This window comes from Anopheles coustani, chromosome X, assembly GCF_943734705.1.
Source record: "Anopheles coustani chromosome X, idAnoCousDA_361_x.2, whole genome shotgun sequence".
NCBI classification, from domain to species: Eukaryota; Metazoa; Arthropoda; class Insecta; order Diptera; family Culicidae; genus Anopheles; species Anopheles coustani.
Window position 1 is genome coordinate 13,852,324 of NC_071290.1, and position 14,430 is coordinate 13,866,753.

Below are 14,430 nucleotides of genomic sequence, written 5' to 3' on the forward strand. Positions count from 1 at the left end.
ACGATCGTACATGTTCCCTTGCTACTGAAGAGAAGCAGACGATCATGTCCAAAAGGACCTTTATCGACGGCCTGGAGCAGAACCGACCACCAGGAACATCAGCCTCCTCCTATCGGCATTCCAACGAGCTACTATAAAAGCAGGGCAACAAGTGTATCAGGCTAAAGACAAAATTAGATGACTATGAGCCAATAACAGACGCGTTAGTGTCTAAAGTTGGAATAGAAGTAGGAAGAATTGGCACCTTAGATAACAGTTGTTTTGGAGACAAAATCCACTAGATCCGGTCGTATAGTACCTCTTAGAAAGTAGACATTGAAGCAAATTTAATAAGAGGTTTCACGAACAACACATTTCGCCTACACTCCTTGTAGACCTCGATATTGGTTAGAGAAGTGACGTAGTCAGAAACCAGTGCGACGAACTGGACTGGACTTTGGTTTGAAGACGCTTACCAGCCGACAGGATACCTAGCATGGCATCTAGAGTTCCAGTATGGTCCTTGGACGTAACTCCCAATCGAGCTGTCTCTCACCCACCCATCCAAGCGTGCGGTATGATCTTACGCAAACATCGTATCCGATTACACCGTGTAACTCGCCAAACATCCACATCAATATCGCCCTTTCCAATCATCGGCTTCATCTTCAAACACACACGCTTAGTTTTGGTTCAAGTACTGTCACGCCTAGCCGACGCTACCCGTTCACCCTTCCTAGCCCGCACACCAGCGTCCACCTGACTGCAGCTGTCGGTGATAATGAACCAGTATAATGTTGCCCATCAGCACATTATGCATACGCGGTTGTGTTTCCCGGCGAACGGGAGCGCCACCGACTCACGTGCCTGCGACAGTCGCCATTAGAACACTGCAGTGCGAGCGAGACCGAGTGTTACAAACAAAAATAAAACCCGCGAGTTGGAGTAAAAAAAACCGTCCGGTCTGCATAAACGCACGGTCATAGCGACCACACACTAGAGCACGACCTCTGCTGCTCACGCCTTAGTTCGCCCTAGTTGACAGTTGTCAAGTGCAATTGCTGTTCTTCGAGCCGGTTACGTTGGCATGGTCCAGCGCAAAGGAGATAAATGTTCTGAGCCGCCGAGCAACAGGTCTAGGGTTATAGAATTTAGGGCAAGGTCTTTCATGTCCGGTGATCGAGCGCGCTCCTCAAAAATTCTGATGAAAGCTTGCGAATTGTGTTTATTTCTCGGAGACATGAAATGACCACTTGAGATGTAACCGAACCCGGGTGTTACACACCGCAGCACAGATGTTTCTAAGCAAGCTCCCTACTGGTAAGGGTTTTCAAGAGATATCTCTTATCGGGTAGCTCCCGACACTTAGGTTCATAAGCGGTGGACAGGCGGGGTGATGATTTCGTGGCAGAGTCCAGATCGCGCTACATCCCCTTCACAACCGCTCCCCTGGTCAGGTGTTTTTCCCCAGCTTCTAAGCGTCTTCCGAGGCCTACGCAGGCGAAAGCTTGCCGGCAGTGTGGACTCCTGCCCGCAAGGGGAACAAATAGTCCTAAAACAAACGGTGCGCTCGGTGCGACGTAACGGCAAAAACCGGCTTCCAAAAACCACGCCAGGGAAGGCGATGCGAAGATGCGTTCGCGAACGCTGTACACACTTTCGCACTGGCGTTCGCTGCCGCCCGTGACCTGGCGAGCGACGTTTATGCGCACGGAAAACGATGATGAATTGAAGTCAATTGGAGCTCATCTACGTGGCCACCGGTTACAGCTCTCCGAAGGGACGCCGGCACAAGATACTGCTCTGGGGACGCAACCTGAGATTTACCGGGGAGAGAGAGAGAGAGCGAGAAAGAGATGGTGGCCGGCGGCTTCGGGACCGGTTTTCAGCGCGCGGTTCCCTACCCTGCTTGGAATGCGAACGTCAACCCGCATTCCCGTTTGTCTCCTTGTGCTGCACTCGAAGCCCTTCGCCTAAAAGCTTGCCCAAAAGTGCAGTCACATTTTCGTATGTACCTGGCAACACACGTGTGTGTGTGTGTGTCCGGAAGAAATACAGCAACGCTTAAGAAAGCACCCGCAGGAAGCAGCGAATCTGGAGGATCTGGAGACCGCTTTTGGACAGCAAAAAAAAAGGCACAGGCAAAACTGTTGACGTTCACCTTTTGGACTGGCGTTGGGGAGCAGCAAAACGGTTGCAAACTTCTTTTCACTTTATCGCCCAGCCAACGTCCAACATACCATGTGCAGGGGGACCAACCTGCAACGACATTTCACATCAGTAGGTTTCATGCTTCGCCTTATCGCCTTAACGTGGCTTCCAGAAATAGAGAGAAGGCAGAGAAAGTTGACCCGCATTTTAACGGATGCTAATTCAATTGATGCAAAAATGGGATGGCTCTCGGATCTCAGCGCGGGGATTGATTTATCTTTCACACCATCACAAATCAATTAAGAAATAAGGCAAGCGCTAGAGTTAAAGAGGAACTATACACGGTGTCCAATATAATCTCATATTAATTCAAACATAAATAATTCATAACACGATATCAGGTTTTCTTCGGCTTTTTTTTTTAAATGAAAGCTACATTTTTGTAGATTATTTACAGGATATGATTTACTTCAAACAATTCTTTTTACTATGGATAAACTTTTTTTCATAACCGACACGCACTTCCATCACTATTTAATCGCAATTTCGAAGCGTTGTGGCATTGAACTGAGCCAAAGCGGTCATGTGTTGCATGCTTCTGTTTCATAAAATATGTGACTACTCAAAATAAATGATTGGCTCGAGATCTGGTGAACTGGGAGGCCAGTCAAATTTGTTTCTTTTCAGATATGGATCAAACTAGTTGATGTTTGTCTTCTCGACGTGCTACAAAAAAAACCATTATAGAACATAGAGTATTTGACCTTACCGTTTTTGGTACAACAAGCGGTAGTTTTAGCAATTTTAGGAACCATGGAATTTTTCTGTTAATATACGGAAGCTCCTTGGACCTATGAGATCACAAACTGTCTTGTTGAACTATCAACCTGGGACTGCTACAGGACTAATAGCGTTTTTCCCCCCATCATCCATGGGCTTTCCCATCCTTTATTAAATATGCACAATAAATGACAGTTACTAAACAACCATATTTATGTCTCGTGTAAACACAGAAGTATTTTTTTTTTAAATATGTAAAAATGTATGAAAGGTGAGGTCAGCTCCACGGCTCCAAGAAAAGAGTGTATGAGAACATATTGGACGTCGTGTAAGTGTTGCTTGATTCGAAACTGTTTTCAAATTTAACATTTCATCACGCACCATTTTGGAATTACGCTAAGTTGAATAATATTGTAAAACGTAGTCTTTAAGATTACAAGAAACCCTAATAGCTACAGGGTGAGAACTAATCCCCGCTGGATGTCGTGGGTTCGAATCTCGAGGCTGGAAACCCCGGGTGGTAGGAAAGACTGACGACCGGTTTAGGATACACCATCCATCGGTTGGTCACAGTCACTCTTCTCGAATTAGAGGTCATGGTCCAATAAGGGGATGTAGTGCGATTTAAGAGAAGAATCATCTTTCCATCCAGTTATTTACAGCAAGATAACTAATCAGTTGGAATATTGAAAACAATATCCATCTGGTGTATTCGATCGTAAACATGAAAGATGACGAACAGATTTTTACATCAAATGCGCAGTTTTTTAATGCATCTGGTGCACCGGCGTTTTTCCTGGGAACGCTTCGATTGTTCTTGCTCATCGAAGCGGGATGCCCTTCCGTGGTGCATTGGTTTCGCGGGCGTTTTAGGGTGAGGCGTCGATCGTTTCGCAGAACCAGGTGTTCTTTTTTTTCTGCCTTTAAAGAGCAAGGCCACGGTAGAGCCGGTGTTACCGATGTTGCGACGCGGAAATGCTGTTGTCGCCTGATCTTGGTCGTGTAACTCGAAGGGTCGGTTCCAGTTGAGCAGAGACAGCGTCAAATAGTGTCGCATATGGTTTATTACTCCCCCTCCCGGAATGATGGCAAAGATGAAGCTGAATTGGAAATACGATGACGAGCTGGTACGCATCGCAGGTAATCCTAGATGTCGCTGCCTTCAACAGTGTCCGAATGCCATCGTCATTAGGATCGTTGGCGTACGAGTTCATTGAAGAACGGAGTGTTCAGTTTCCCACCGCCGGGTCTCTTGCCGCGCGCGAGAATCACATCACACCCCGTCACAACAGCATCCTCCTCCCTCTCTTGAGCCACCCTTTGGCCGATAATTTTAATAAGTCCCCACCCGCCTGTGACAACCGCGTGGGAAATGGCGATGCCGATGTGAATTCAATATCTGTTACGAGCGATGCATGTACGATGCAACTGGTACAACTAGCCACTGTTGATCGTAGCGCTTTCTCGACCTTCTGTGATGCATTTGCCTATACAACTATAGACGGTAGGAGATAGAATTGGCACGATTGGACGCGGTGCAGCTGTGCACAGTAGATAAATAAATTCTTCAGACTCATTTTCAAGAATTCCACCTGACTCAAGTCTTGCCTATGTGCTGAATGTGTCTAATCGGCGTCAATTGCGGATTGATTTTTTTGTGGCAAGACTATTCTGGGAAATATGCAGCCCGTCTGCATACCAGAGAGGTACTGATAGTGAATAGTGTACGACTGTGACTCACCTGTCTACAGCCTTGGGGCCTACGTTCCTACGAACGACGACAACCGGGTAGCGGCAGGACTTTCTACGGACGCACAATCACACGTTTCCGGCCGCCTGTTTCCCTCATTCTGGCTGATCGTGGTGGATGATGCCGGTTGATAGCAGAACTTCTCTGATAGGAGTCAGGGTCGCGGACTTGACTGATTGCTGGTCACGAAACTACACACCCACGATCACCGACCCACGCACACACACTATGCTTGTGTCTGTTTTTCACTTACTTTCGGTACCTAGAAGGCGCACGCAACATAAAACGCAACTGGAAAATACCGCTATTTCTTAAAGATTCAAATAATTAGTTCCGGCGAAATTAGGAAACTATCGGGCAGAAACGCAGTGTTCCCGTAACCGTATCTCGCAGTGTACCTGTGCCGACGATCGGCGTTGCGTAGGCTCCAGGATTTAATAGTGTACGTTATCGGCGACCCGGTCTTACTCGGTTGTATTATTTTTACGCCGATAACGGACAATCCAACATAATCGATTGACGTGAATTGAAGCTGTGTACATTTAGAGAAAAGACTGGCTGGTTGGAGATCATTTTGAGGTACGTTTTGCTGCGTTTTCATACGGCGCATAACATAAATGTTCCCGATGCCATAAAGGGTAATTACTGCTAGAATGTATGGGCCCAAAGAATGTTGAGCCTTAAAAAGATAATGGAGACTAGGATGAAAGTTTAAGGACAAAGTATGCAAATCCAGCGTAAGGTAAACCAGCGTTTTTATCGTTGCGTTTGTTGCACCAACACCGATTGCTTTTTTTCCGACAGTTTCCAAACATCGCTATCCTTAGGTTTATCAGTAAACGATCGCGTCTTCAGTTTTGCACCGTTTCGAATATGTCCTTTTGAAAGCACACATACACATATACCCACACACACACAGGCATGGTAGAAAAGCGCGCTTTCAAATGTAGCGTCCACCCACACACACACACCCTGGTACCGATCAACGCCGTCAGCAGAATCCTTGCGCGAGGATCACAACACTCGATCGCGTCGTTTCGCTGTAAAAATAAAAGAACGCAGCACACAAGTCACGGGTCTTGTGCAAGGATCAGACACTTTCCCCGTCCATTCGTTTTTCGCTTGCCTCGGAGGAAAACTGCGCAGTGAAAGTACCGAAATTACGCACCGGTAAGACTGGCAAGGAAGCTGGCGAACACACACGATGAAACTTATGACAGCGTACCAAGCGTGAAAAAGGCGTGCACACAGCGCGAGCGTCGAAATGCAACTAAAGACCGTCCTGCCAAACGCAGCTGCTTCCAGCAAGCACCGCACCGAGATGCACCGAACTGACAGCACCCGTGCTTGCTTAGGCATGGTTAGGCAGCGGTGTCAGCGTTCATTGAAATTATTAATTGGCTATTTAAATTGGGGAACAAACTGCAGTTTCCATGGAAGCAAAATGGTTCACAAAAGTACATTTTAACCAGTCAACCAGAATTTATTTAGACCCTAGTGTAGCGCATTTTGACAAATAGTCGACTGAAAAAACAAAGCATTGTTTATAGTCCGGGTACTGTGGTTTACTTTTTAAACAATCGTCATATTGTAATCTCGTGAATAATACAAAAGGTCAGTTCCAAAGTAAATAAAACAAAGCCATAAAACAGTAGCTAATAAATTCAAATACACCAGATTGTAGCTTTAAAATTGTTTCGAAGACACCTAACTCTGACGCCTATGTTAAAATTGAATAAACATTGAATAGAATAGTCAATAAATGCGGTTGACAGCAAATCTTCTTTTAGTCAACCGTATATAATTAAATGTGCAGTCATCCTTCGTAGGGACTAGGTGGTTGTAACCACAGCCTAAGCGGTTTGCTTCAAGCTTTGAGAAAGCTATGAACGTTAGCTTTCACTCGTGCTGTCAATTTGGGTGTGCTTTCAGCGCGAACATTGGTGCCGTAAACTGATTCTTTTAAACGATTTAGTAATTCAGTTATTTATTTTATCTTCCTTTTAGCTATGATGCTACACAGATTTCTGCACAGATTTCTTTTTTAATACCTTAAAAACTATCATCCACTTTCAAGCAACGAAGCTTTTCGGTGCCAAGTTCGTAACTTGACATTTGAAAAAGCTTTCCGATTGGTTCGATGTACGTTATTACGTTGTCTCAAAATGTTTGCTTCTATAAATGTGAATGGCGCCCCACTCAACAAGGGTATGAGGCGTACAAAATTTGTTCATTTTTACAACGCAAATTTATCAAACAAGCGAAATTCACCAAGGAAGCGAATTCGGTTAGCAGAGTTACATGACGTTTGGCTTTCAAGGGACTGAACCGGCGATGTAAACGCGCGCGTCGTAACGCAAATCGACCGATCCGTAACGCCAGTCGTAGTATGCGTGAGCTGTGTGCAGCTGCGATGAATTGTAATCTATTTTCATTTCGTACGTTCAATAGGTCGGCTGCGTCGCGATACGGTTGCACGAAAGAAAGGTGGTTTCTCTGGCCCCCTTCGAGAAACCATCTGTGTGTGTCCAGCAACGCAAGGTCGAGTGTTTTTCGAACTATATTCTAGGAAGTGCTAGATTTTCCTAGTGAGTGCACTGATTCGGGCAGCGAGATACGTTCATCTATCAAAGCCTTGCGACAGGAGCAACCATCAGCCTGTGCTGCAGCCAGCGGTCGGAGGAAGTTATAAAATAGACTCCAAGGAACAAAGCATCAAACAAAACTAAAAAAAGAGCAGGAGCACTGCAACGTAGGAGTAGCCTGGCCTGTGCGAAAGGTAAGCCCGAACCTTTGTTATCCCTCCTGAACCCCACGGACTGGAAGGCAATTGTAATGTGCTTTACCACGAATGAAACATGCATGAGAAATGGCAGCGAGGACTCGGACATTGCAACGCCACTAACGATGTTTTCCGTCAGCTCAAAACCGCACCATCCTCTGGTCGAAGGGAAGAAGGTTCTTTGCTACAATTCGATTGGCAATGGCCAAAAGCAAACGATAAACCAAAATCATCCCCCACATCTCCTTACTAGATAGTTCAGATAGTTCAGGCGAGAAAAAACCATTGCTGCCATTATGCGTGTGTGTGTATCTGTGAGCGAGTGTGTGCATGCGTGTGTGCAACAGCTATCTAGGGGGGTAAAATGTTTTCCCATTTTCGACGTGTTTTCTGCCGTATAAACATCGCGAATCACCCGTACCGTATTTTGCGTGCAGCACCCTCGGGAAAAGGGTGCGATACTGCGTCTTGGGTTTTAAGCGATTTGTGTCCGAGAGTACCCCTCCCGGGGTGGCTGCTCTCTGGCAACACCATCGCCCGTTGCGGATTCCTTTGTGCGTGTGTTCCTATTACGTTGCACGTTCAAAGCTCGTCCAGTAAGACGAGCGCTCCAGCCCACCAGTTGGGTTAAATTTGGCTCTAAGCACGAACCACGAACGCAAGCCATTACATTTCCGAGCGAAGAATGTCGAAAATGAAGGATTTTTCCTCGCCATCATAAACAACCCACCAGCCAGATAGCGAAACGGTTCCGGAAGTGTATTATGGAACAATGCAAGGCCTTGAATGTAATGTCTCTTCTTTTTTTCTTTTTGTAGTGTTTCTCGATTCGAAACAAGAAAATTTCATACACCGTTTCCCGCTGGCTCATACAAAAGCATTCCGGAGTTGCTTCAGCGGAAAACAGACAAATTCACTAGGGTTGGCAGTGTAGCCGTCAAAACCAGGCACAACAACGGTGGTGGTGTGGTATGTTTTGGGACGAAACTGTTTAGAAAATCAATCCCATCGTTATCATAGATCGAACGCTTTGTTGTGCCTCAAAGGTTAAACAATATGATTCGCCAAAAACCTTGAGAAAAAAAGGCTGCAACGGGAAGAATGTGATGCGTCAGATGCGAAGCCGATGCTTAGCAATCAGCTGGCGCACAAGGAACCAGCAGTTGCTTCCCGACGAATGCACAGGCACGAATTGAAACCGCTTGTTTCAACAAGCCCTCGAAACGGTGTCCCGGTGAGGTATGTCGAAGATGCGGTCACGATCGATGCTTGCTCTCTGCGCTCGGGGAGGTGTAATCGGCAGCCACCCTCGAAACACCCTTGAAACCACCTTGCAGGATAGAGATGCATCACCGTTTCGAGCCGAAGCGTTGATTTCGTTGCGTGATTCGCGAAGGACCGCTGAGGCTGGGGAAAGAGGGCGATGCCAGAAGGGAAGCAGGAAGGTTGTAAAGCGATCACTCTGTACAGCCTTTGCTGGACCAATGTTCCTTATCCACGAGGTGACACTTTCCTTCGTCTGTCGTGTGGGGGAAATTTTATAAAACCATCATAGTAATTAACCCCTTCGCAAACTTTCTTCCAGCATTCTCCATTACATCGTTTATGATGGATGTGCATGTGCTAAGTCACACTCCCCGCTACATTAAAAAAAAACTAAACTACCCCCAGTCGAAGGCATTGCGATTAGCGAAGACGATATGCCCGTTCCAACCGATTGCAATTGATTGCAAGGTATACATTTGTTTAAATTAAATTAAAGTCACCGTCGGATGCGAAAGTGACTGCACCGATGCGTCCCGTGCAAACAAACAAACAAACACCAAGAACGGTCAACCTGCTTCTTCAGCCCGGAACAGCGACACCCACAAAACACCCACAGGGAGACGTGGGTGATTGGGTTTCACTTCCCTGGCGGTTAGCCAGCGGCGAGCGGCGATCAGCTCTACGGGTTTTACTTCGTACTTGCTTTTTTTTTGTACGTCGGATTCGTCCGCCTTGTTTTGCAACAACATTCTGCGATTCTAGGGCAGCACGCGAGATCGAGCACGGGCCTAGGGGGGTGGGAGAATAAAATAAAACAGCAAAAGCGGACCATCCCACAGTCCGGCATGGCGCTTGTCCACCGTTTTGTTTGTTTACGACAAAGAAAGCAACGCAACCAACGTCGCGCCCGTTCGCGGAAAACGACTGCAGCTTTGCGGAGTGAAGCTGTAGGTGAAGATTTCCATCCAGCGACCACTACGTTTGACCGAGCCGCCACGTTACGCTGGAGATTAGCTTCAGGCACCAGTCGCCGTACCGTTCGACGAAACGAAACACCGTTTAAAGTCGATGATTGTCGTGTGATGCTTGTTCTTAAATTAAGGTTGGCTAAGGAAACGTTCTCTCGTCACTTGAGCGGTTGAAAATAGGTACGCGTTTTTAATTAAAGCTGTGTCAAGCAAGTGCTTGTAATAAATTCGACCGAATCACGTTAAGCTCAAGGATTGTTAGGTAGATAAATGTTGTTGACTTCTACGGTAAAGGAAAGCTCGAAAGAATGTGTCAAGCGTTAATTTGAAAACATGGATTCTCCAAGGTTAAATTCCTAGGTGTTAGGTATGGCAGCATGACAATATCATCTAACAATTTGTGCACCATGCAACACATTTTGTTCCTCTTTTTTGGAGCATTTGCTGTAACTGTAGTCGACTGCAATCATGTTCATGTTGATTTTAGTAATTTACTGGCATATTTATGTAGTTTTTCTTGGGTCTTTTGGACCCTGCCGAGAAGTAGGTCCAGCATCGTCGGTTCGTGATGTAGCAAACGGACATTTTGACATCTTTTACCTCCGCCCTTCTTCCGTATCTCGCGAAACTCCATTGTGGCCCGTTGTTCGACGGTCTGGTTCAAACGTGGCTGTATGTGTGTGTGTGTTGTGTTGGGCTCATCTTGGCAACCTTCTCAGTCCGTTGGGCGTGCAAACAAACTCTCGAGGGCGGATGTCGTCAAAGCTCGCCCTTCTTCGCCCCGGGTTTGGTTATCAAAGGACAGGCAATAGGGCGTGCGGTGGTTGGGGAGGGGGTGTCTGCTTTTTTCGTTTAGCTTTCCTTCTCGGGGAGCATATCGGAGCCGATGTTGTGGCCCAACGGTCTGCTCGGTTTCATAACGCTCTTTGTTGCACTTCCTTTGTTGGCTGTTTTTTGGTCGATCAAATTCGAAAACATCAGCTTCGCATGTGCAAACACCAACAACTGTAGTATAAAATGACGTCGCTCGGAAAAGTGTATGTAAACGAGAAAGGTAGGGATAGCGGGAGTGGGCGGAAACCAACAAAAACCATTCGAAAGCAACCAGCTAGAAGAAGGAGAAAAGCTCCAAAATAGTTTTCCTCTCGGGAAATGCTTCTGGCGTACGCGCACTCGCGCAACCAGCTGGAGCTGCCCGTCTCTTTTGACCACCACGATATGTGTCCACTCACACACCATCAGTGGTTCCGCGTTGTGTATGTGTATCGCGTGCGAGGTCACTATCGGATGGAGCTGATATGTTAGTTTTTCCAACCCCCCAACCCCCATCCCGTGGTGTGGGGTGCTGTTTCCGCTGCTACGTTCGCTGCCTGCACGACAATTTTCTCGTTTCCATCGACGATGGCGACGCTTCGCAACAGCTGATTGCGCAGGCGAAGGTCTACACACGAGCGGGATCGCACAACACACTGTCCCTGTTCAACGACGGACAGCTTATGCCACCAGAAGCATAGCCCCATATGCGGATATGTGGTTGTGTGCTTTGTTTATGTTTGGTTCCCCCCAACCCTCCCCACCCACAATGCTGCACGAGTCCGCGCGTTGCATCACCAACAAACGATTCACCTTCAAAGGCGTTTTGCTTTGGTGCGATTATTTAGGTTTCGAATAATGTGTTTTACATATCATTTCATCAACGATCGTTCATTTTAGTTTCCTTTTACCATCACCACGAATATATTAATGTTTCGTAGGCCTCATCCCTTGTGAATCGTCCGTTTCTTACAAACAGGTTTTGAACCTCACGGTACCACTTATTTTATCATGAATTATTGGTTCAATCGATACCTTCGATTTCTTCAAAGCTAAGCAACAAGCGATAAAAGTCATTGTATAAAAAATCACCCATATCTAAAACAATTGAAACTATTTGTTTTGTATGCTTGACGATTGGAGCAGCGAGTTAAATTCAAGAGCGACTGTTATAAAATCAAGTTAATTGGAAAAGAAGCACACGCAAAAGATGCAGACCACGTTACTTAGCATAGAAAGCTGTTCTTTTTTCTCAAAATGGCTCCTGGTTTGTGGCAAAATACGTTGGCAAAATATCAGACGAAATGTTTGAAACATAGTCTACTAAGTGGCGTAAGGATTTACTGATTTTTTTAAATGTTATTTGATAAAAAAAAGCCTACGGCAAGGTATATAAAAATAAGCATATTGCATAGTCCCGCTAACCATAATTTCGATTGTCTTTTTTGCAGGTCACTGCCAAGCCACACACGGCAGTCGAAGGGAAGCCGTTTATTTACATTTGAACAATCCGTTGGGTGGTGGGGAAGCGCGCGTCATCCTGCAGCAATGTCGTCGCCCAGCGCAGGCAAGCGCCGTATGGACACGGACGTGATCAAGCTGATCGAAAGCAAGCACGAGGTGACCATCCTCGGCGGGTTGAACGAGTTCTGCGTGAAGTTCTTCGGCCCTAACGCGACCCCGTACGAGGGCGGCGTGTGGAAGGTGCGGGTCCATCTGCCCGAGCACTACCCGTTCAAGTCGCCCAGCATCGGGTTCATCAACAAAATCTACCACCCGAACATCGACGAGGTGTCCGGGACGGTGTGCCTGGACGTGATCAACCAGGCGTGGACGGCGCTGTACGATCTGTCCAACATCTTCGAGTCCTTCCTGCCACAGCTGCTCACCTACCCGAATCCGGTCGATCCGCTGAACGGGGACGCGGCCGCCATGTACCTCCACAAGCCGGAGGAGTACCGGAAGAAGGTGGCCGACTACGTGCGCCGGTACGCGACAGAGGAGGCGCTCCGGGAGCAGGAGCCGGTCGAGAGCTCCGACAGCGAGAGCAGCATGTCGGACTTTAGCGAGGACGAGGCGCAGGACATGGAGTTATAACAACGGCTACCTTTACTACGCGTTTTCGACAGCATTAACCAATCGAACTCGGTCCAACTGCATGCACCGCCGCTACCGCCGCCGCCGCCGCTGCAGCCATCATCGCGGGCGTCGCACTATCACCACCATCACCACCACCACCACCATCGTAATCACCGTCACCAGCAGCAGCGGCGACGGCGGCAGCAGCTGCAGCAGCACGTGGTACCGCCAGGCAAGCAGCGACGGTGCTACCGCCTTCGCACTGCGCTGTGAGCCAACCAACCAACAGCCAGCCAGCGCCAGCAGTCTTCGACCAAGGCCAGCACCAATCTCCTCCAAATTAACCGTGTCTTCTTTCGCTACCCACTAATTTCCATAGCAACATCCGGCCGACGTACGAAATGTTTACCCCATGCTCCACGTGAGAGCTTCAAATTGTTCTTGCGTGCTACAAAATTTTCAGTAAGCAATGTTTTTTTTGGCAACAGGCAGACCGAGGCAAGCTGCTGGCGTAGGCTATATTTCGCACTCACACACACACGCTGTTTGGGCCGAGTTCACCTTCTCCCTATCCTCCCCGGGTTGATATACGAATGCAATACGTCGTTCAAAACTAATAACGTTTTATATTATTATTTTTTGTTTAGCGTTTATAAGAGTCTTTTACTTCTAGCTGCTGGGTTTGTCCTAGCAGACGTAGAATAGGTAGTATAAGGAGAAGCAATAATGCACTGTTACAGCGAGAGTTTATGAGGAACAATAGGGAAATGAGATACGGAGGCAAAACCTTAGAACACAAACGAACGCCAAATGAGGAAATTCATGCACGCGCAATATCAACGAAAGCCATAGCCGCCAACAGACACCTAGCGTCGGCGTTAGTCGTCCTTTCTGCGACAGGCAGGATCACCCCCACCCAGGGGATTTCACCCCGGGGAAAAACCGGGGTGTTTTGCTAGAGCAAAGCAGTAGTAAGCGAGTGACAAAAGAACGTCTCAGAGCGGAGTAAAGAGAAGCGCGGACATTGCTACTCATGCCAAGGGGGTTTTTTGTTTTGTTTCGCAGTCTGTCAACTTTCTCACTCTCCCTTCCCCGTCGCTGTCCTCGATCGATCGAGCGAAATATATGTACAGGTTTAATCATCGTGATCCGCAAAACCGTTTACGAATGGATAGGCGTGTTTTTTCTCTTAATATCTTGTTTGCTTTTTAATTTACAATTAGTCTTTTTTTTTGTTCGTTTGCATCGTGTGTGTTATAATTAAGTCGTTAGGTCGTCGTCGCCGTTGAACGCAATTCATAGTTGCCACACGCGGAAAAGTTTCACTCTCCTGGCGCGTTCGAATCGGTTCATCCGCGCGGGAACGAATCTTTCGGGAATAGTTGAACATGAGCGTGAGCAGAAACGAAACAAGATTTTGCGATGCACTTCTACTGGAAGAAACCTAATCTTGAAACACAAAAACACAGAATTTTCATTATTATATCAGATAGAGCTATTATGAGTATGGAATAATATCGCTACAATTAGTAGGGAAGGAGGAAGATTATATACACGGTAGCAATCGACAGGATACAAAAGTTAAACGAGTCATAATAACGAGAATTCCCCGATATGGTGATGATGCATTAAAAAAATTATGAATTTAGTGATCGTGTGAAGGGTTGAAGAAGCGAAAGATGTACTCACATAAAGAAGGGATGAGAACAATATATATATATAAATAAATTAATAAATATATATATATACATTATATAGCAGGAAGATAGCTCCTCAGCAGTGTTTGTAATTTCCAGATAAAATTCAATAAATAATTGAAAATTAATTACCCTATTTTGCTCAGACTTTGAGGTGACGAAACT

General features: G+C 46.6%; 1 protein-coding gene across 1 annotated transcript; it reads left to right on the plus strand.

Moving 5' to 3' along the window:
- The first annotated feature begins 7,079 nt into the window (after positions 1-7,079).
- LOC131268651 (ubiquitin-conjugating enzyme E2 H) lies at positions 7,080-14,401 on the plus strand. The gene is made up of 2 exons (XM_058270888.1): positions 7,080-7,439; positions 11,941-14,401. Exon 2 carries the CDS (start codon positions 12,038-12,040, stop codon positions 12,584-12,586), a length of 549 nt encoding a protein of 182 aa, XP_058126871.1. The 5' UTR covers positions 7,080-7,439; positions 11,941-12,037; the 3' UTR covers positions 12,587-14,401.
- The last annotated feature ends 29 nt before the right edge of the window (positions 14,402-14,430 follow it).

Bases quoted from the DNA above. Each gene is read 5' to 3' on its own strand.
- LOC131268651 (XM_058270888.1), top strand. From the start codon at position 12,038: ATGTCGTCGCCCAGCGCAGGCAAGCGCCGTATGGACACGGACGTGATC.